The 24,285-nt window shown below is 40.0% G+C and overlaps 2 protein-coding genes across 2 annotated transcripts; one reads left to right on the plus strand and one right to left on the minus strand.

Moving 5' to 3' along the window:
- Nucleotides 1-2,314: 2,314 nt before the first annotated feature.
- Nucleotides 2,315-12,392, plus strand: chmp2ba (charged multivesicular body protein 2Ba). The gene is made up of 6 exons (XM_079357543.1): nucleotides 2,315-2,542; nucleotides 5,030-5,121; nucleotides 7,862-8,056; nucleotides 8,902-9,004; nucleotides 9,250-9,356; nucleotides 10,662-12,392. The coding sequence occupies exons 1-6, from the start codon at nucleotides 2,509-2,511 to the stop codon at nucleotides 10,773-10,775; spliced, it is 645 nt and encodes a 214-aa protein (XP_079213669.1). The 5' UTR covers nucleotides 2,315-2,508; the 3' UTR covers nucleotides 10,776-12,392.
- Nucleotides 12,393-14,644: 2,252 nt separating this feature from the next.
- Nucleotides 14,645-22,544, minus strand: pou1f1 (POU class 1 homeobox 1). Its single transcript, XM_079357544.1, has 7 exons — nucleotides 22,011-22,544; nucleotides 20,666-20,815; nucleotides 20,186-20,284; nucleotides 15,691-15,954; nucleotides 15,400-15,564; nucleotides 14,998-15,058; nucleotides 14,645-14,902 (listed from the first exon to the last, which is right to left on the minus strand). The coding sequence occupies exons 1-7, from the start codon at nucleotides 22,144-22,146 to the stop codon at nucleotides 14,662-14,664; spliced, it is 1,116 nt and encodes a 371-aa protein (XP_079213670.1). The 5' UTR covers nucleotides 22,147-22,544; the 3' UTR covers nucleotides 14,645-14,661.
- Nucleotides 22,545-24,285: the final 1,741 nt, after the last annotated feature.

The raw sequence follows: 24,285 nt of genomic DNA on the forward strand, positions 1-24,285 counted from the left end.
TTTCAACCTACTTACATGTGAGCAGCACCGGCAAGACGGAGACATATAATCAAATCTTGTATTCGGGTATGATTCAGGAATTATGGTCAATAAATATAGAGAATGAGATTTACAGTGCATGCTGGGGATACCTGAGGGAGCATTGTTGAAATAATTTCGCAGATGACAAAAAGAATAATAAATAATAATAAAAAGTGTGATATGATTTGCTCACAAAATGTACTTCTATAAAAATGAGACATCATCTAGTCAGAATAGTCTAACTCTGTTTTCATGGATATGAAGGTGTTTAAGCTCATTTCTAACTCTTTACTGGTAGACTCAATACTTGAGTATCTCATTGCATTTCCAGTGGGTCAATCTGTAAAAAAGTGAGAAAAAAAAACAGTTGTTACAAGAATAAAAGACCACAGTCGTCAAAGGATTTGTACGATTTGTTCGATGATACCTTAAAGCTGAAAAGCTTGATTTGCTTTATGGCTGCAACTCCCACTGATTGTGTAGAGATCTCATTTCACACATGAGCGTCCCTCTCTGCTGTGTGTGTGTGTGTGTGTGTGTGTGTGTCCACACATTCTGGAGTTAGAGTCTTAACATTACGTGTGCTTACCCCGGGGCTGGAGACGTGGAGGAGGAAGAGAATGGGAGAGACAGTTGAGGAAAATGGAGAAAAGAGGGAGAATACAAAAAAAAAACGTTGATTCCATTATATCCATAAGTTTTATTTGTTGTACCTACAAACACAAAGGACATCACTCTATTATTTCAAAATAAATTCCAAAGCAATCCAAGTCTGCAGAACTCAATTAAAAAATATAGAGCAAATGTATCATTTAAAAATATCTTATTGGAAACTAAACACATTTTCCCAGTTCAAGAAGCTCAGGTTATAGCCTTCCCATTTTAAGAAGCACATTTCTTAAAGTACATTATATCTTTCAAAAAGATAAAGAGGTCCAGATTTTGAAAGAGTTGTTCCTACTTTGTAGCAGTATAATAAAAGAGATACATACTTTACACCTGCAGGGCCCCATGGGTGCTTGGGGTGAGATTTATCACCACTGGGTCCCTCCGATGATGAGACCGTTTAGTGGGGGTCCCTGTAGCCCTCCACTGATTAGTGCCAAACGTCTTCCCTAATAACCTTAACAAGAACAACGCCTCAGGACGACATGCCGATGCACACAGGCAACACACACATCCTTGGAGATGGAGAAAAAAAAAAGGCTTAGGGCTACCCATCCTCCTCTCCTCCTCCTCCTCAAAGTCACCCCTCTCTCCTTTGCTCCACAACTTGGTATCTCTCACTATTTCTGGGCTGGGATCCCCCTCCCCAACTTGAATCTTTTGCGCTACCTCCCACTGCCAATTCAAACCAACACATGTACCAAATTGAGTTGGTTATGGTTCAAAGAGTCCCAGCACCGCACATAAAGTTCTTTCAGCATCCAAATGAAAAAAATAGACACTAGGAATGAATACACTCTGGAATGAAAGCCCTCGCCCCGTGGGATAAAGAGATGAGGAAAGAAATTGAGAATAACAGAATTTATGATGCTGTGAGAAGCTGCAGGGATATTTTATAGACAGTGACTCCCACTGTGGACAGTTTCCTACAACAGTTTACATGTTAATGTGATGTGACCAGTGTAGTCTACGTACTGAAAAAAAACATGGCCAAAATACTGCTCCCAGACTGTATACAAAATAATATACCCAAGGAATGGAAAGGAAAGTAATTTGCCTCTATTTAAATTTTTACTGAAATTAAATACGATGTGAATGTAAATTATATTATAAAAGTGTGATGGGCGACCATAATAGGTCACCATGAATTTGCTTTCTAGCTGATATTTGTCACAAATTAATAATATGACATTTCTTTGTGCCAATGAACAAATTACAGTGTCTATTTTTTTTTTTTTGCTGCATTCAAGTACCGCACGGAATATCGCGTTGTTCCTGTTCATCTCACATGCCTTATCTAAAAGAAAGATTAATACTAATGTTTTGGAGTTTCAATTATCAATTGTTTTATCTCATCATTGCAGCGGCCAATAGAGTGATATCACAACAGGGATTGTTTTATATGGCGCTACCCGTCCCTGATATGTACCGGAATATTTTGTTGATGTTCCGGTGATATTTTTCAATCATTCTTATATTTTTAGGGCATATTGTAAAAACGAAACTGACGGCTGACAACATGGTGTCGACATGTTTCTTTCATTAATTTCTGTCCTTTTTTTTTGTCAACGAGGCCGTGTTTTGATTGTGATGGAGCAATTTACAAGGCACCAGTGAACGCAGCGAGAGAGTCCCGACTTGACGTCACGTCGAGCAGTCGAGTCAGTCAGCTGAGGGAGGAACACCGACAGAAAGTCAACCAGGAAACAGAAGCTGCTAAACTGACCTGCCGTCCCGGTGTGACGGTGTTAACGAGCAGCAACACAGTTTATTCAGCAAAGGATTTGTATTCGGTAAATAAGTTGATAAAAAAACAACGACATGGCTTCCCTTTTTAAGAAGAAGACTGTCGATGGTAAGTTTGCTCTGTATACATCAAGCTAGCTGACTGCTGTGTTGTTGTTTCCTGTTTTTAAGCTAACTCGTTGAACCTGTTTTACTTTGAGCTGATTCTCAAGTCTCATTACTGACATAACTCCAAAAACAGGCTTGAAGCGCTGACTATTGTATAATACATGTTAATTTATTAGCACGTAGAGCTGGATTAAAATGTAACTCTGAGCTACATGTTTACTAGTAACACGGCTCGTAAAGGTTATTTTCTACTGAATGATGCAGATATATGTGTTAGCGGTCTTCCAAAGGTGTCCGAGCTGTAACAAAAAAAAAAAAAAAGTTTAAGGTTAAATAATGTCTTCAAATGACTGAGTAGAAACTGGAAATAAACTAAAATGAACTGTGTGCCGTCGATGATGTGAAAAAGATACTAAAGTATTAAGACATTTCTTTATATTCATAGAATTCAAATGTCTTATCTACCAACATATCTTAATCCTATTTTTAGAAAGATATAACTATTTGTGTTTGACATAAAACACATACTTTAAATTATTGATTACAAAAATAATAAAGAAATATAGTTATAAACTGTCTAAAATGTAAAAAGTAGATGTATAAATATGACGGGTCAGTCTGTCTTCATAATAAAAGGTCATTTTCATCAGGAGCTAAATAACAGTGATGTCAAAAATGAAAAGCTATTCAATCTTAATATTTCAGATTTTTTTTCTCCAGGCCATCCAATCTACCTGACAAGGTCACAGTAGAAAACAAGCCTCTATTGCATATAATCTAATATAATAGATTAATTATGCTATGAAAGAGACTGCTGTAGACTACTAAAGGCGAGAATTCCATTTGCAGCTGATGGCACCTAAACATATTGATTTTAAATAACTCTAAAAAGCATGTCACAGTATATTATTAACAGGTTTAAAAATAGGCTGAGTTGTGAAAGGTAAGTCTTTTCACAGCCTCCTCCTCCGACTCCTCCCGTCATTGTCATTCCAGTTTCACTCATTCCGATGTTCTTCCTACTGTACTTACTGTGCCTCCGCTCCACGCCACGCCAAGCCCAGCTCAGCTCCTCTCAGCTCTGACTGAACACAGAACACTCCATCTCTGCTTCTTCATGTTTCCCTTTCCTTCAGGTTGCTGGGCACAGATTTTTAAAACTTTTTTACATTTTTTTATTTTTTTTGCAGATGCTATGCTTAGAGTGGCTAAAGTGGTTTTCGGTTATTTGGCGAATGGACGAGTGAAGGGGGGGGTTGGATCACCCATATTTGTAGGACGATATCACACCCACTTTGAGACGTTCGTGGCACGTCACCTTATACGTACACCTTCTACGTCATTCACACAAGTGGTCCAACTCACAAGACCAAGTTCATAATTGAACTTTTGAGATGAAATCAACATTTGAAGGCAGTGTAAACTCTGAACAAAGTCTTATTTGCCATTATAGCCTGTTTAAAAACAAAACAAAACAAAACAAAAAAGTGTTGCTTCCAAATTTTCCCCTTTAATTTTCTGTTCATTATTATTTTATTTTTTTGAAATTTTCTGAATCTTTTTATTTTTACAGAATCTTAACGGTATTTGATGTTTTTTTTTTTTTTTTTTTTACAAGATTACGTTTTGTGTTTTTTTTTTTTATTTTGCAAAATCTAAAAGCTCCTCAAAATTCAGAATGAATTTTCATTTATTTTTTCAAGATTTGTTTTTGGACGTTTTATGCCTTTTATATTGGAGACAGGACGTTGGATGGCGTTGTAAATCGGGGACAGAGACGGCGGTGAATGACATGCGGTAGAGGTCACGGCTCAGATGGAAACACGTGCCGCAAAAATCAGAGTGAACGGAACGCGAGTTGTGTCCACCTTTCAGCTGTGTTTGTATTGGTTTGGTTTCCAGCGGTCACGAAGGCGTGTGCTGGTTTGTGTGTCACACTCGATGCTTCGGTCGTCCCTCACTCGCAAGTCATGGATGACTGTGTAACTTAAGGGGTCATCCATTATGTCACATGATTCCTCTTGGTGTTTGTGTGGGCAGCGTGGTTATGACTCAGAGCTGGTGTGAGCTGTCCCAGCACCTCCTGCCTGCCTGGTATTTGTAGCACTTATGAACACATGCTCATCACTAAGCCGTTGTGTAGATGTTTCAGATTTCTTCCCAGGGCGGGCAGCTGACCCAGACCCTGCCCTTCATGTCTTCATAGTGTTGATTTCAAATCCTCTTCAGTCAGCTGTTGCAGTCTGTAGGTTTACTCCTTCACTCACACTGCACTAAAACTATCTCCTCTTATTAAGAATACAGAGGAGGACATTCCCTTCTCTGTGAGACTGTTTGACTTCTGTTTATGTGCTCTGATCGAGACTTGAGTGTCAGATTTTTTTTTTAGACCGTTATGGTATCACAAGAGTTGTCGGTTCCTCATTATGAACTTACAGGTATTGTCGTTTTTACACAACAAGCCCTGATCTTTGTTCCTCCTCCACAGACATAATAAAGGATCAGTCGAAGGAGCTCCGTTCAACTCAGAGACAGATCACCAGAGACAGAACAGCGCTGGAGAGACAAGAGAAACAATTGGTAAGAGGACACACACACACACACACGAAAAAGTCTTGGGAATCAAAAGTATCCCATCGCGAGCCATTACCCATTTATTTCTACATGTTACATCAATGCTTTATTATGACCCCCCCCCCCCCCCCCCCCCCCCCCCCACACACACACACACACAAATAGCTAGGGATGCAGATTACATCCTCTTTCTTTTATCGGGATTCAGCCTGATGGGTTAATAGGGTAAAAAAAAAAAGGATATCTGGTATGGTGGCTTTGCTTCAGGGGAGTTAGGCTTCTCTCTCTCTCTCTCTCTCGCTCGCTCTCTCTCGCTCTCTCACACAGACTTGCACATTAAGACTGCGCTCACAGACATGCACACGAGTTCCTCTCTCCCTGAAAGATGAAAGGGGACGTCTGTGTCCTCTCCCCTCTGTCGTATAAAGTAAATATCACAGAGAACATAATTACCTCCCCGGGGAACCACCGTTTTATTCCTCATTAATGCTTTCTGCTAATTAGTCAAATTTTTTTTAATAAAGCTTTGTTGTATGTTCTGAATAAAAGATACGTTCACTAAAAGATGGAAATGACCTATATTAGTAGTTCAGCAGCATCATGACTTTTCTGTTGCCCCCCCCTCCCCACACACACACACACACACACCCCACCACCCACCATGCTGCTTTAAATGAGTGTTTGCACCCACTCACACACTCGCAGAGCAGAGATGATGCCTGAAGAAAAAAAGTACACAGCTCCTTTTATTGCATCTATTTAAAGGATTCAATGAATAAAAAGATATAGGTAGATTTGAATGATGGCATGGATAGACTAGGAGCTTTTCTGTATGTGGTTTGGAAAATAACAATTTTCCTAGATACTGGCTTTATTCATGGGCTTGATTTATAAAAAAAAAACCCAATCACGTTGATCTCGGGAAGTCAAGCAGAAAACATCTCTGATTTGATCACATTTAGCCTCCAGAAAAAGCAAACTGACGCATGTTAGTAGCAACATCTTTGGGTTGAATCTGCAGTTTGAAACCGCAGCAACACATTCTCCATCTGTTATTCAAAGACAGAGGCTCATCGTCATGCACTGACAGACAGTGAGTTCAGCCCAGGCAGAGCTGAACAGCATGGCGTGTGTGCGCTCTCTTCATCTGTGTCGACAAGAGCTTCGTCTAGCCCGGTAGTTCTCCTCGGCCTCTGACAGGCCCGTGAAGAAGACGTCCGAAGCTTCACATCGGCACCAGCACGAGCCTCCTCCTTTCATCACCATATTTTCCCCATTAAATCATTGATTGTTTTTCTTTGTGTCAAGGTGGGGCTTTTTTTTTACCCTTCACACTGTTCTAGAGTTTATTTTACACAACACTGTGTGTGCTAGTCAAAAGAGAAACACAGACAGGCTGATGTCTGTTTCTCGGTCATTAATATTTGATTGTTGTTGTTTCCTGAAGATGCTTTTAGTGCACGCACATAAAGTCTGACATCCAGGAGCTGTTGTATATCACGTTGCTAAGAGGCCTGGCTCACTTCCTATAACCTGGAGCTCCTCTTGTGTCTCATGGGACGCTCACACACACACACACACACACACACACACACTCCCATGCCCACACACACACACACACTCCCATGCCCACACACACACACACACACTGATCCCTGTGGGCATCAGTGTATTTTCTGGCGTTTACCAAAGCTAAACCCGTGTATTCACTTGCTAACATGTACAACCAGATCCAGAGGATTTTCTTGCTGTGTCTATATTTGCAAACACAGAAGTCTCACGGGAGACCTGTGGATACATTAGTTTGTTTATTAATGCAAAGTGTGCATAAGAACGTGTCTTTGTGTATGTGCTGCATGATACAGTTAAAGGAAATCATTGCAGCAGCAAGTTATTTTTTTAATAAAATGATTACACAACGTAGACTACAGAAGTAGTTTGGATTTTAGTGTCAAAGTACCAATGTGCAAGATATTTACTGAATTAAATCTTTATCATCAGACATGAAGACCTAAAAACACCTGTACATTTCTCTGACGAGCTCCCCGAGCAGAGTCGTTGTAAAGCTCGGATAAATCATGACGATGCCTCTAAAACATGGAGAGAGGTTAGCACGCAGAAAGGTTTTAAGATCAATGCAGAGTTGGCTAAACACTGAAGCTACAGTGTCCACGACATGGCATTCTGCATGCACGTTGACTCGAAGGGGAGGGGGGGGGGGGTGAACAGCTGTCTCTAATGTTATGAATTTCGACCACAGTATCTCACAGTTGAATATTACTTCTTTAAAATCTAAAAAAAAAGTGTCCACTCAAATCACAGTGATTTATTCTGGCTGGTCTTCTGGGTTAGTGGTGATTTTCTCTCTCTCCGGGGTCGTAGCGTGACATTGGACATGGTTAATCATGTTGTCATGCTAAAACAGATGGACAATTGGTGGCAGGTGCTGAAAAAATAAACAAAATCTTGAAAGGAATTAATCTTGGAAGGTAGCTCCTGACTTCAGCTTATCTCCCCGAGGAGCAGCTCAACATTTAATTTGATGCTTTACAGAGGAGCATCGAGGCGATGGACTGAACTTCCTTTAAAATGAGGAGACACTGCGACTCCCAGAAGCCTCAGTGGGTTTGTTCCAGATGTCGTAGTACTCCCGTTGTGTCAGAATAAGACTGGTACTGTTTATCATTCAGACACAGCTCAACAACAACAACTCCTCTCATCTCAAATTCCTCTCTCGTCCATCCAGGAGGCAGAAATCAAGAAAATGGCCAAGAGCGGTAACCGAGACGCGTGTAAGATTCTTGCCAAGCAGCTGGTCCAACTGAGGAAGCAGAAGGGCCGCACGTACGCCGCCAGCTCCAAAGTCACTTCCATGTCCACACAAACGAAGCTCATGAACTCTCAAATGAAAATGGCGGGCGCCATGTCCACCACAGCCAAGGTGAGTCCTTCACTTCAGCTGGTCAGGTTTTTCAAATGCTCAATTTACTCAAAGTTGTCATGTTAAAGAAAGTTTTCTGTTTTCTCTGTGAACTCGTTTCAGAGTGCGCTCTTCTCTGTATTTCATTGTTGTAATGAACGTATTAATGTGGAATCTGTCCGTGTCATGTTGCGTCGTCTTCGTTAATGAAGTGTGATGGGGAGTAATTGGCCCGCAGCGTTGTCCTGTACAGTCACACTTTGTAAACACAGACAGGTCAAATATAATTAAGCTTCAAGTTAATGGAGTGTGATGAAGAGGCTGTTACATTGGGGGGGGGGGGGATTAAGTTGTGTTAATTGTTTGATGTCGATTGTGCAAAGTTTTTTTTTTTTCACTTATTCAATGATTAGTGCAGCACCGTTTTTTTGTTTTTTACGTGTTAGCATTTTTTGGAGCAGAAATGAAGATCCTTTTTTTTTTTTTTTTTTAATCTCTTGTGCCAGACACAGAAAGCGGTGAAAGTAGGCCCTTATTAGTGCTGACTGTGCACTTCAAAATCTGAGATGCACTTGTTTTAAGAGCCGATTAGTGTCTTGCTCCCCCCCCCCCCTTCTGATGACTTTATTCTCCTTACGTGCTAAGGAAAGCAGAGCTGGTCTTCTAAAGCCATACTCAAACAAAGCAGAAGTTGGGACCCTTTTTATTTATTCAATTCAATGTTGGGGGGGAAGGGGGGGGGGGGTGTAGAAGTAAAATGAGCAGAATAGATGTGAACTAATGAACCTCTAGAAACGCAAGGTTAAGTTTTAGCTACAACAAACTCGAAGACGACTCTCTGAACCAACTTGTCATGATGTTTGCAGACGATGAAAGTGGTGAATAAAAAGATGGACCCACAGAAGACCCTGAAGACCATGCAGGACTTCCAGAAGGAGAACATGAAAATGGGCATGACGGAGGACATGAGTAAGCACACACACCTGATGGTCAGGATACACTGTATGTGCATGCAGTGAGGAGCGACGCCTCTTATAATCCGTTTGAACCAGAGCAACACACATAATGAACGCAGAGTTATGAGAAGTCTCTTTGTGGCTCAGTGCTTTCACACACTCGTCGGTCTGAACGTAACATTTTCCAGCATTGAAAACTGTGACTGAAAAAAATCAATGTGTCTGACTGCGTCTGTCCTCGCCTCATTATCTGTCCAGTCAACGACACGCTAGACGACATCTTTGACGAGTCCGGGGATGAAGAAGAATCTCAAGACATTGTCAACCAGGTTCTGGATGAAATTGGCATTGAAATCTCAGGAAAGGTAAGAAAATGATAATTAAGAGAAGAGAGAGAGAGAGTGGCTGGAAATTAACAGTGACCCCCTCTCATGTCAGACGCACATTACCTTTACTGTACCTGCAGTTTGAAAACACTTCAATGAGCGTGGCCAAACAGACCTTCATTTAACTTTTCACCAAAAGTCTTGTAATAACAATCCGTCCATTCTCTTCCCAGTGCAGTTTACATTTCACTGTGTTTAACATGTATCTGCTCTCATTGGACCGGCAGCATGATGGCAGCAGTAAATTTTCCTCATGCTTTCTACATTAGTCTTTAAATGTGTTCCAGCTGCCACACGGTGGGGCTCGCCCTCAGCTCTTTCTCACTCGGTGTGCTGTAGTCTATTTAACAACCAGGCGGCCCATCTGCTGCTGTGTGTGTGTGTGTGGCTCCCCCTGGGGGGCTCCATGAGTTATTACCTCCTCCAAACACAACACAGTTTACACTCGCAAAGAGTCCCATAAAAGGAGCCTGCAGCTGCAGGAAACAAACAAACAGGCAAGTTTCATCAAAAAGCCGTAAAACCACTGTAGACTTTGAGGGGCGACGTGATTGTTTTTTTTTTCTCTGTGAATATTCTCTCTCTCTCTTTTTTTTTTTTTTAATAAAGTGAAACCATAAAAGCTGTTTCAATTAACGCCTAAATCTCTTTAACGGCGGTGGAGGAGAAACCAATTGAAGTTAATAATCAGCCATTTGTGTTCTAATGTTCGCAACACGTTATCATTCATGGCAGAGCGTTTGGGTTTTAAACATGGAGGTGCAAAAAGCAGGTTTCTAGTCGGTCCATCAACGGTTTGCAGATCAGACGGTTATAATTCAAGCTTTTGACTGTGGACAGGTTGTTGAAAGTCTCAGTTAAAACATTTTTGTTGCACATAAAAAAAAGAGATCTGGAAAGCAACGCTGATGTTCTTTAACTTAAATGTTATTTTTTGTTGTTGTGCATGTGACAGATGATTGATGCTTGTTACTGACACCCACTTGCATTAAGCTGAAGTGTCATTTAGTCTTATGAAACGATAAAACAAAGCATTCATGTGATATGAATAGCTCTGTGGGGGTGAGTGATCGTTTTCCTACATTATTGACAGTAATTGTTTGAAGATATGAATAGGTCTTTAACTTTTAAACTTTGGAGTGGCATCGGGCCAGCCGACATGTGGCAGCCAGTCTCGTGCTCAGTCCCTAACTTTGTGTGTGTGTGTGTGTGTGTGTGTGTGTGTGTGTGTGTTCTAAGTTTGGATTACATGCGCCTGCTAATGGGTTTTTTGTGTGCTTCCAGATGGTGAGAGCTCCAGCTGCAGGAAAGAGCATCCCCAGCGCCGCCTCCTCCAAACAAGCCACCATCTCTGACGACGAGATCGAGAGACAGCTCCGTGCTCTGGGAGTGGACTAAACGTCTCCTTTGTACAAATGTTCACTTTCTAAACCCGTGCAACATTAATACTGATTGATACAGACTCTGCAACAACATGTGCACATCAAACACACAAACAAACAAACAGGTAAACTTTTGAAGGCATGCAGGTAAACAGACATATTAACAAATTCATATTCTTACATATAAGGGCAAAACATGTGATTTATTTGTACGACTATTTTGGTGCTTGAGTGTCCACAGCCTGAAGGTGGTCAGATAATACTTTCTTTACCTGAAGAGGTCAGGACCACCGACACTGCTGTTTACCTTCATCTCTCTCTACAAGGGCTACAGTAATACAGGACCTCAGAGTTGACCTCCTCCCATCTGATATTTGGCCAAAAAACGTAAACTAGTCATTTAATCAGTCAGCCGTCAGGTGGCTGAAGATGGATGTTGTTTCCCTGGAAAGTTTTAATGAGGAAAACATCTTAATGAAGTAGAGCTTAGGGGTTGTCAGAAACAAGATTGATCTTTGGTTGTTTTCCTTCTACTTACCTGCTGCCATCGATGCTCCTGGTTCATTTGAAGCCCAATCTAATTAACCGTCTCTGAAGCAAATGATCCTCTCCTACATAAACGAGCTTTCAATTTTCTTTGGCCAAAAAAAAGTATCCCTGAGCGTAGGATGCAGACTTCATTTCCTTACCAAGCAAATAAAGGGAAAGATCGAGCGTCATCACCATATGAGTGAAGCATCATCCATATTGATCGTTTTTGAGTGTTTTTAATAATCCTTGATACGCGTTACCACGAGGACTGGAGATGATGATACTCTGGAAAGTGTATGTGCATGAGAAATCTTTTTAAAGGGTGTTGCTGGCGCCGCGCTCAGACGAGGCCTTCGATGAACTTCAAATGAATGCATGAGACGTATTGATCGGAGGCCTTTTAATGTGCACATCTGATGTTGTGATGCAGTCCAGCTTGTGCGAGAAAACTTAATCGAACACAAATTAGGACTGATGAAGGAGTTTTCAAAGAGTTCTGAATCGATTGTAATACTTATTAATCAAAGGAGTTTTCTTTTCATAGTTTGGTTGCTGGCTGATTCTACCTTTTCGTTAAGGATGAGATGGGGTTTACATCATGATTGCAGGATGGCTGGTCCTGCAGTCCCTTTTCACTTTCAGCTGCTGTGCAGTTACTATCATTTGTCATTTTTAAGCTGCCTCACTCACAAACTTGCAAACACTACAGAAACAACATGATGGAAGTGTTTACCGACTCTTCTGTGCAGAGATTTTGTTCAGAGTGACAGAAAAATGATGTTTAGTCTTTCCACTCATCTCTTTCTGGCCCTTTTGTTCACCTCTTTATTCCGCCTGCCAAACAAGTGGGAATGTTTTAGTTCTTGCATGACATGAACAATACATCATTCTTCATCACCCTTTCCTCCGACTTTCAAGCAGTCTCTTGTGAAAGCAATGTTTTAACAGATTTTGACATTGACTGAGTGCAGTTCCATGGTTAAGGAATGTCCAAACGTTTTTAAAAAGGTGTATGTACACTCCTTTGTTTCTTTCGTCGGTGTAAAGTGACTCTGTAAAGGGTGTATGGCTTTTATATAAGGAAATAAAGTTTCTTCAGGTACTGTTGGTCTGCCTTTTTTTTAATGTCATTTTCCCCCTAATGCACCATCCCAACTTTTATGACAAATCCTTCACTGAAGATTCTGTAGACTCTGTATTTCTGGGGATCATTTTCCTATTCATGCTGTACATGTTGAGATGTATATTACCATTCCAGGCAGCTATTGCTTCCTATTTATTCCCACATAAATGGCAGACTCTTCAATCTTGGTCCCTTTTCATCACAGCGAGCATAAAGTCTGCATTCATTTTTCTCAAAGTGGCATCATTGGAGTGAAGCAGTGCAGGCTTTTAGAATCAATTTTTGCAATGAAACGGCATCATACAAAGTCTGCATATGGATTTTCACCACACAACTACGCAGAAGTCAAATCAGTGGTGTGAGAACTACAAGAGTCAGTGTATATTAAAGAGTTGTATCATAAAGGGCGTTCATATTAAGATTTTAATTATGTGACTTCAAAGCTTCTTAGTTTAATTTTGTACAGCATGCTGCGCCTGTAACTTCCCACCGCACACCCTCCAAAGTGTGTCAGCAATCATTGACCCTCTACGTTTATTTCCCCTGAGAGTAGTCCATTCAGACAGCTGAACGTGAATCACAGAAGAAACCGCTTGTTCCTTAACTAAGATGTCTCGGCGTTATTTATGAATCCCCTGCTACACGCCCAGCTCGCTCTTTCTCTCTCTTAATGCGTGTATTCATAGTATAATACAATAGTAAAAATGACACATTGTTCAAGTAGCTCCTCATGAAACACTTTTATTCTCAGAAATGAATTCAACTGATTTACCATTCAGTGTATAGGAAATGAACAATCGTGCAGTACGTGTGCAAACTTCAGTCCTGAGAAGTTCAGTCTTTGGTGATTTTAACATATTTAAAAACCGGCTGAATGAATGCAGCTTTCTACCCATCACTGATATATGGTTTGTTATTTTCTGCACAATGCTAACCTTACAATTCAATTTCTTCCTCGCCTGCTACCTGATGTAAGGTGAAAATAACAGCAGCTTTTTTTAATAGGAGAAGAATGTTGTGGTGTGTGAAGCTTGTTTCTTCACCTTTGAGGTTTCACATCAGTCATCCCAACCAGGTCAGAGCTATGACAGGCCGACGTTCTTCTTCTTATGACACTATGTCAAGGCAGCAACAACATCAAGAGACATAAAAGATGGATCTTATATCAGGGAACCAAGCAGAACTCAGATGTACGTGTTGGCAGAAATGTCCAAAAGTTTCAGATATCCCTGACTCCAAACTATAAATCAGAGCGGTTTGTGCTCAGCAAAGTGGATTAACACAATATATTAGATCTCAAATAAATAAGTTGCGTTGAAACTTTAAATATATTACTGTTGTGACAGCAGCAGGACAAACGTAAATTAAGAGACTAACAAATAAAATGGCACAAAGATTCCTACTGTTAGAGTCCTTACGTGAAAACAAGTCTGTTCTCTTTTCCAAAAAAACACAAACACGACATGTAAAATAGTGGACAAGTAAAGAGAATTTGACATTTGCTTTTTGAAAAGGCACAAGGCAGATTAAAATCATAATGTATCATGTATTTCATTTTATCCATGCTCACAACAAGAAATTGCTCAGATTTAGCTTCATCACATTTCCATGATAGGCTTCAGGATTAAATACGCAGAACCATAGGAAGTTCATAAAAGTCGTTCATCATTCATTTAAAATTTTTGTAAGAAATGCTACTGGCTGTCTTGCTCTTTAAGGCATTTACATTTTCTATAATACACCTTTCTTGGACATTGAGCAATAAAAAAAAAAATATAATAATACAATAAAACACTCCTCTTCAAGTAAGTAAGATGAAGAAAGCCAGTGCAATGAGGAACATTTCTATGTTGCAAAAAACTATAACACTGTAAATGAAGGTCACAATATTCTCCATTAATTTAGCTTATTAGCATGCTAATAAGTAGTAAACAGGCTGCTTATTAGTTATTATGAATCACTATTTACTTACTCTACATGAGCGTAGTCTATTATCTTTAGATATTTGTCGTATATAATAAGGTACCACTACACGGACTAATGATGACTAATAAGCTAGTATGCTACTAATTAGCATGCTAATAAGCAACTAGTTCATGCTGAATATTGTGACCTCCATTTAAAGTTTTTTACACTTTAAATCTGCAAAAACTATTTGCTGGTAGAGCGTATTTTGTTTGTGTAATAATGGACTGATGTTGATTTTAAAAGCATGGTCATGAAAGACATGCTGTAGTTGAACCTTAACTCACATCATTGCTCTCTGTGTTTTACTCATCTGTGTGATACAGTTTGGGCTGATTTTGCTCAAACAGGAGCTATGGTTGAGACTGGTCTTGACCCGTTTCTCTCTTTGGCGTCTGTTACAGAACCAAACTCTGACCACCTCCTTCTCCAGATGGAGACCTTTGGCTATCCGTGCTATTTCCTGGGAGGATGGCTTGTTTTTTTCCACAAAGCTGCGCTCCAGAGCCTCCTTAGCTCCAAGGCTGCAGTGCGTAAAATGACAGAGAAGAGAGGATGAAATGCAATTCAACATTACTGTATAAACCATACAGGATGTAATATGTTTTTGATATGATACCTGATAGTTGTTCTCCTTTTCCTCTTGCGCTCATTCATGCCTATTTTATCACTGTACAAGGCTGCAGGAAGAGTCAAAGGGGTTATGATTACCACAATGTGTTTGTGAACATTCTGAACTCACTGATATTTTGTGAAGAGGAGACAAGAGAGGATATAGGGTTAATTTGTAAGCGTTCAATGGTCACAACACCACTGGTTGAAAACCACTGTCTGAAAAGATACCTGGCCAGTGTTAGGTATTAAAGCAACGTTATAACTTAATCATTCTAACTCATCCTGTCACACAAAACCAAAATGCATTTACAATTTGGATTCTCATCCAGGAACTTCCAAGTAAGACAATGTTTGAATGTGCTGTCAATGGAGGATGATGATGGTGATGATCAGATGTGTGACTCACCTCCAGCCAGCTCAGCTTCATCGAGCCATTTAGCCAAAATGGCCTTCAGTTTGCAGGCGTTCTTGAAGCTCAGCTGCAGATTTTCAAACCTGCAGATTGTGGTCTGGCTGAACTCTGATCCGTGCACTGCAGCAAGAGCCTCACCAACGTTAGTCTGTGTGTAGCCTGAAGGTCAACATGAAACATAGAAAGGCTTCATGGGAAAAGGTATAGACAAAGAGGAATGTACGGTGCATGTATAGTTAATGTCTGGGACATTTTCAGTGGGATGGATTCCATAGAAATACTCACCAAGTTTGATCCTCCGTATTTTGAAGTCATTTGCAAACATCTCCAGCTCTCTTATCTGTGGGGAGTCCATAGCAGGGGCGTCTTCTGGTTCCCGCACACTCTTCCTTTGGGCGTCACTTTTCATCTCTATAACAGAGAGGCCCCCAGGGGCCTCATCAGTGGAGAGGAAGGCCGAGGGCAGTGAGGAGAAACCGTGGCTTAATGCACAGGAGCCGCTACCTAGACCATGATCTGGAAACTTGTACAAGCAAGGGGTAAGAGACCCTGGGGATAAAGAGAGAGAGAAAGAGGGATGGAGAAAGAAGGAAAAAGAGAACATTTGAGAGAGGTGAACAAGCTGGTGGGAGTCAAAAGGTAGAACCCCAGACTGCCAGATGGGTGCTGAAGGCAGAATGGCCACAATTCCCACCAGACATGCCTCTGTTTGACACACAGAACTCCTCGGAATACTAACTGCTGGAAGATGCAGGCTCGTATTATGTGCTTTCCAATCATTCTTCATTAAAAGTCGACAATGTTAGTATTTTAGAGAAAAAATATCTGACAATGTCCTTTCATTTTTATAGTGAGAAAACAATGTTCAAAAGCCTGATGCTACTTAGTGCTTCAACATTCTGCACAACTGCCATAAAAAAACCCTCTTTTGATCGGTGATTTGAAAAATCCCATCAATGAAAGACATCAAGCTCATCGAGCTGTAGGAGAAGACAATGACAAGTCAGCTTTGTTGGCTGACTGAAGATTTGGGTTTCAGTTAACTCTAAGATCTCCTTTGACTCCTGCTCTCTTTTGACGATACAAACATCGCTTATTTGTTATTCATGATGGCCAATACAACACTCCCCTCTTGTGTTAGTGTGATTGTAGTGCAGATCAAACTATTACACAACTGCAATAAGAAAGGGACATTCAAATATGAGTATAAGCTTAATACAATACCTAGTCTTCTCCCTCAGAAGGAGGAAACAAAGGTTCCATGTCTTAACAGAACTCTCAAGACTCAAAGGACGTATTTTGATTGAGTTTATGTGGCATCATTTATCAGCAGTAGCTAATAATGCCTGACCACAATAGTGTCTGGACATCTTGTGACTCTCCCTGTTGGAATACAGCAGCAGAAATGAGAACAGAAAAAAAGAAAAAGGTTTCTGTTCAAAAATCGGAGTGGAAAAAAAGGACGCTATCATTGACCCACTAAATTGTTCAGAGGGATCCATACAGCAGCTGGGGAGCAGTGTGGCAGATTCTGCAATATAACTGCATGCAACAGTGATTTTCTCCAGAGAGAAATTGGACTGACTCTGTTAGAGTCTCTTGTTAGGACAAGGAGGTTACTGTATACAGTATATTCTCCTGCAGCTTGCACAGAGCTTCATACACAAATTTCTCATTATTGGTTTCCATGTTTTGACATCAAGTTTAAATGAGCATGAACAGAAGAGCACCACAACAACAATAATGCTACTAATGACAATATACAGCAAAACTCTAGATGGATCATCCCAGATAAAAGTTGGAGGCAGCCCTCCCTATCATGACAGAGACAGCGTTTACTTCACTTATTACTGATCTGGTCTGCACTGTTGTTCTCTGGGGAATACACATGTACAAGTATGTGCTGCAGTCCTACAGAGAAAGACGAGGCAGTAGCCAGCTTCTAAACGTGTGGGCTCAATGACGGCACCTCCCATGCCTTCTTTAAAAAGGACATAGATCCTCCAACTGCTTTTCATATGCTCCGTCGAAAGAGTGTGGCATCATCAGTGGCAGTATGATGAAACCACAGCCTCGACTGTTTAGCACCATAGACATTTGTTATTGAAAACGTCCAACATTTACGTTTTACTGGCGTAAAAGTGTGCTATTTTTTTCATTACTGACCCTGAGTGCAACATAGTAAAGTCATTAAAGGAATGTACGTTTTTCTCTCACCATTTTTCACGTGTATTTTGTTTGTCCGGTATCTCTGTGATAACAGTATAGACATTTTCATATTTCACATATCATTGCAATGATACGAGTAAACACATAAAGCTTGTCCTAGATAATGAGGTTAGCATTGCCACCAGAGCCAATAAGAATAATACATATCAGAAAAAGGTCAATGTATCTACATTACATGGCCGCTTTGAATGACAGGAGAAAAAGCTTCGCTACGAGTTTAATCATCGACCAGGATATGTCAAAGAAATTTCTCTCGCCATCATCATGGAGATCCTCTTAGTACACATTAAAAACAATGAAAGAAACAAACATTCCTTTAATTTCTTCAGCACGTTGCCCTTACTTTACACCATCAAAAATGAGAAATATTGTATACATTCAGGGCAGTATCATGAAATAGACCACAAGTGTTCATTTATATGTGCATCATGATTAGATGAAGGACGTCCTGGTTTGACTGATAAGTGGCACATGCTGCTTGCCACCCTGATAGTGGCATGCCATCAGCCACGGCATATGGCACTAATGCCACTACTTCCCAATGCCACATGCTATCTTGCGTGTTGTGAATCATTTCTGTATGGTTTCGTAGCGTTTCTCACATGGAGTCTACTACTGGGACACATGATTTCACTTAACCAAACGTCATACTGCTCTTTTTTTTTTTTTTGTCTTTTTATTAATAATAGCAATACAATAATAATTTAGATAGAAGATCATCCCTTGTTCTTCTTTTTCTTCCCATACACTTTTCCCCCCAAAAGACAGACACAAATGACGATCTGACCTCAAACACATTATGTTACTGAAACCTTCAGTCTGTCACTTGACAGCACAGACACTGAGTTAATTAAAGCAACTAATGAACTTGCAAGGGTAATGAACGTCACCAGCCGTGTAATTTGATTCCTCATATATTTCAGCACAGCCTTTGACACCGTGGACCAAACAGTGTCAAATCATTTTATTAGTGAGTACACAGAGTTTCATCAGGTCTACAGAGGAGTGGTTAAGACCTTTTTTTCTCTTTTCTTTTAAAAAGAGGCAATCTTACCTCTCAACGTTTTTTTTCTGTGTCACTGGGTAAAATTGAAGGTTGTATTCTTTTTCCTATATCCATGCTCTATCTCTGACAGGAGTCAGTCTAGTTAAGTTATGTTTTGTCATTTACACATTCATTATTTCTTGTTTTACTGACCCTTGTCTCTGCGTTTCAGATCCTCCTCCTGTGTTCACCTTGTGTGTCAAGTCCCCGCCCCTAATTACCTGCACGTGTGTATTGTTACTCCTGATTACCCACACCTGTGTGTTCGTGGTCCCTGATTGTCTGCCCTATATAAACCTCATGTGTCTTCCCTCATGTCGCCAGTTCGTAGAGTTTCCTTAGAGTAGTCCTAGCGTTGGGCTTGTCTGACCTTGTGTATTGCCTTTGCCTATCCCTCGTTACCGACCTTAGCCTGCTCCACTGGATTTGTTTGCTCTTCTGACCTCCAGTGTACTGAACCCGTTTTGTAATGAAGGGCTGATTTTTGGACAACTCCTCACTGAGTCTGCGTGTGCCTCCATACTCCTCTCTTTGTGTCAATCTCACAATATTGTAATAGCCCAGTGACTCAAAGAAATGCATCAAACAATACATTTCTTCTAACCATCAGCCCTTGATGGGGTAGAAGTTATCATCTCTTTAAATTTTATAGGACAGAAATTTGTATGCAGGACACTGGTACAGACATTGTATTTTTATGTTAATAGTTGACACTATAAGACACTTAGATTAGTGATAGCACTAGATTTTGTGCTAAGCCTGGCCCATTACATGAATGTAAAGAAGAATAAATATGGAAAAGTTGATTGTGCCTAATGTAAAATTATTGAAATTTGCCATAAATTGTTGTACCATGTATAGGATCCCATTTCTTCAGTAAAAAGCAAATCCTTTAAGAATTGGATACAACCTTCAATATATTTCAACAAGAAAAGTTATAGTATGCATTAATAGGGAAATAATAATTTTTTTAATAAGGTAAAATAAATAGCTGACATAACTGTTTTGCTGGATAAGTCTGCATTGAGCTAAATGTTGTCTGTCTGTTTTGACAGCAATGAAAAGACAGATGATTGACTAGTATTTGGCTTGAGGAGATCTGCTGCTATGAATAAATAAAAAATTCTTTAACACCAACCCCAGTTCTGACACTTTTCACAGAACCACATACTCCTACTTTCGTTTCTCTGCTTCCACCACATACAGGACGAGGAGGAAGTGGCAAGTCGGCTTTGACAGTTATGTTAAACAAGTGTGCTGAATAACTCAAGGATAAGGCGAGCTAATCAAGTCTGAAATTGATTTAAATTGGTTGCAGATTTTAGATTAAATGCAAATAAACAAGTTGTCTGCTTAATGTATTGGGTGTAACTGCAGGCCAGGAACGGCAATGGTGTGTGTGTGTGTGTGTGTGTGTGTGTGTGTGTGTAGGTGTGTGTGTGTGTGTGTGTGTGTGTGTGTGTGTGTGTGTGTGGGTGTGATATAGACTGATGGTTAGATCATTACCTTGCAATGGGTTTCCAGTGCTCACCATGTTAGGGTGAGGGACACCACATGTCTGCAGGATACGAGTCTGAGAGATACTGGCTGAGAGCATCTCCTGAGCTACAGGGAGAGAGAGAGAAAAAATCACAGTATCCATTACCATAAACTGAATCATTATAGTCAATGTTTTTTTTTATTATAACAAGAAAATTAATGTCTGTTTAATATACAAAAAAACATAAATGTAGTTATACATTTTACCACTTCAGTTGTTAACATCTTAAAAATATCAATTTTTCCTGATAAACCTCAAACTCAAAGATATTTACCAAGAATTGATATACGTGAGTAAATATAAATCATATTTATATTTTGTCGTGAAAAAAATGAATACAGTTACTTATTCATTAAATGTGGATGATGATTATCTGTTTATTGCATAAGAGCACCAGATTCAACATAACCCTGCTAGTTGACACAAATTCTAACACCAGCACCCACCTGCCATCATGCCATAGGTGGCCTGCTGGTTGCTGTAGTGACAGGGGGCAACTGGGTAATGTAGGCTCGGGGGGCCGTTTCCGAGGGAGGAAGTGGAGAGGTGCATGTGAGAGCGTTTGGACGGCTGACCAAGGGACAGACCTGTTGATACTGATGGAAACAAATGTGGTTACAGTTTAGCATTGCCGAGTGAAGACAGTTGAGACAAAAATGTAGTTTTAAAAAAGAACATATCATACTTTCTTCCTCATTAACCCAAGACTTGACACAGCTTTAAACGGCTCTGTAAACTAACAGGAAGAAGCTGCCAAACAAAACAAATGCTTATTCTTCGAAAACTGGGAAATTGACCTTTAGATGCTAGTAAAGAGACATTTTAATAATAAAGTCCTATATTAGCCACCCAGATAAAAACAGGCTGTGGCTGCTCCGCTCTGCTAAGTGTATTTAGAAACAGCTGAACACTGCTCTGGTCTGATAATCACAAAGTTATTCATATATTCAGCTTTTCATACATTTTGGTGTTCACTTCAGGAACTAATGCATGCAAATGCATATTGTTCAGATGCACTCGGAGTTGGTAGTTAGTCCCCAACACACGTACTGACAGTTTTGGTGTTCTCTTGTCAGGTGACTAGAGATGAGGCTGGCTTATGCAGCACATCCATCAAAATATTATACCACTGTATACTTTCCATACCTGCTAACTTTATTTCAAATTAGTTTGTCACTGACTTGTTGTCCCATTATTATTATTATTATTATTATTATTATTATTATTATTATTATTATTATTATCATTATTTAAATAGACATTTTCCTTTCAACTAATCAACTAAAAACAGAAAATAATTACTGGACACGTCAACAATTTGCTGCATTCTATAAGAATTCAGCAGAACCAGGATTATTTAAGTAGCAACATCAATTTTAGAAGATGTGTTTAATCTGCAGGACATAATGTAATACTAGAGTTTGGCATGATCTAATTCTGTATATTATATATAATATGTCATACTGATAACAAATCCCCAAAGCAATAATCCACTGAATAGAAACAGCAGGGCCAAAGCAACTGATTTGATATATTTACATAATTTGGATTGGCTTTGAATACAAGTATTGCAAGTAAAGTAAATAGAATAATTATAGTATAATTGCCGCCTAGCAATGAAGAAAAAAAATCATGCATTCTTGCTGATACACTTCTAATATTTCAGCAATATTGAAGGTCGTTTATCGATATTTGGACAACTATATGAACAACTTCAACTGACAATTAGTTATTACAGAACAAATAAGTCAAGCTACTTTAAACAAGAACAGAATTGAAAAAAACATTTACCTGCAGAAACCATGCTGTGAGAATGGGAGGAGGCTGGAAGGCAGTCACTGGTTGAAGGGTGGTGCATGAGGATGGGCAAGGGTGAGTCTCCACTGAGTGTGCTGAAAGAGTCAGCGCTAAATGCTTGACATGCCATTGTTTGTCTAAATGCTTTTAAATTGTCCAAAAGGTGCGCCGGAGCGTGATGGGATCCCTTTACCTGTTGGTTTGTCCTCTCTTTTTATGTGTTCTTGTCTTCCATTACCACACTTCTTGTCCTGTGTCTTTACTGTCTTAAAAAAACGTGTTCTTGTCTTCCTTTCTTGTGTCTTTCTTTGACTTATCTCGTTTTTGTCTTGTCTTCTTTGGCCTTCTCTTATATGCTGCCTTTTTGCGTTGCTGCTTTCTGTCTTCTTTCACCTCTGACTCAGTGAAGCATACTTCTAAAACACTTGTGTGTATGCAGGTAGAATACTGTTATCGGTTACCTTTTCTTCCCAAAGAGAAACCAATGTCAGAATTTCAGCCAGAACTCTTCACAGTTGCAGGTACATCCATAACTTCTGACATGACTCTTGCACATGATGCAGGTTAAGCTCAAAGGTCTTCAACAGCTACTAAGCTTTCTGTCATTAAGACCTCTGCAATGCATTCCCCTGTTTCTTTTCCCCTATTACAGATGCAGATGGGCCAGAGTCTGACATATGCTCAGCATTTTGCTGCATTTGTCTACTGCAGGTATTTATATCCCACCCACCCACAACCATCCAGCCCTCTCGACCTATAAGGCCCCCTATTTCCCATCAAGCCTCTCACCCCCACCTACCAATCCTGTGTCAGTGCTGTTATTGCTTGTGTTTGTTCGTACCTGCGCCCTCCTCATCCTGCTCCCAAATCCGGGATTAGGGTACAGAGCGGCCGAGAAACTCGATCCACCTCCTGTCCTCCCCCTGCTCTAGCTATCTCTCTGAGCTCTTCATGATTACAGTGGTGAGATGCAAAAGGAAAGGAAAGTGAACACTTCCAATGCTAATTAAAACAACAAAAATGTAGTTTACTTTTATATCGTATGGTTTTTGCACGCAGCATTGCCTTCAATTCTCTGAAACCAATTGTTTTCTTGTTTTGCTTGTTTGTACCCTCACCTGACGCTGAGTGGGAATTCCAAAGACACTTTTTGTACCTCAAAGATTGAACTTCTTTCCAATGGCTTTCTCGGTGCAAATTGGATGTTTTATGTCCCGCAGACCAAGCTTGACCTGAAAGTCAGGGGCACAGCTTTAGTCCTACTTCAAAATGTCTGTAGTTTAGCTACCAAAAAACCCTGTGTAGCATTGTCTCAGAGCAAATGGAGAACATGTTACTATTGTTTCGGTATGTGCTCTACCTTGAGTTGAATGCAGAGTGCTCCAGGTAAAGACAACTGGCCTCATCAGGGAGGATAAAGGTTAATCTGAGAAGCAATGCCACCATGTGCACTCTGTTGTGTCTTTTTGTGTTTATTCTGGACTCTGCTTCACTATTGTTGATGTAGGTGGGCAGCAGGTGGAAAATAGCTTGTGGGTGGTAGGCACGACTTGACTTGCAGAAGCGTGCTGTGTAAATTTGGACTGGATGTATTTTGACAATGTTTCTCCGAGACCATATTTTACATATGACATATTCTGTGTTACAATGCCATCTTTATTATTCGCTCTATTGGAGAGTGAGAAATCCAGTTTAATTCATGTACATTTAGAAGAAAACAAAGTATGACAAATCATGCTAAATCTAAAGACTGATGGCCTGGTTTCCCTTTGTTTCATCTCAACATGAAGCCTTAAAATAATCTTAAATTCAGTTTATGACAGGACACGAAGGTATAGAGTTCAAAGAAAGAAAATGTATGTAGAAAATAGCCAGCAAATCAAATAGACTTTGAGGCAAATAATCAGTAACCCTATACCAGATATTAGGGACACAGCTGACTCAAATGGTGTTTGACAATAAAAATAACAAAAATGTCCCACTAGCACCAGCATCATCCCTTAAATAGATCCCTCTCTTCTTTCATTTCATCCAAATCCTCCCACTCAGGCTAAAGACCATCTTCCCTGCTGGCAAATGCAGGCTTGTCTTTGCACATCGTCTTCTTAAAATAATCGCCTCAGTCATTTTGAGTCAGTTTTTCAGGAAACACAAAAAACTGAGCCAGATGTTGAATATATGATACTACTCTTATTTTACTCAACAAGGGAATGAAAACAGATTGCTATTGACGTACTAATAAATTCAGTAAGTACGAGTAAATTATGTA

This window comes from Symphodus melops, assembly GCF_947650265.1.
Source record: "Symphodus melops genome assembly, chromosome: 12".
In the NCBI taxonomy this organism is placed as follows: domain Eukaryota; kingdom Metazoa; phylum Chordata; class Actinopteri; order Labriformes; family Labridae; genus Symphodus; species Symphodus melops.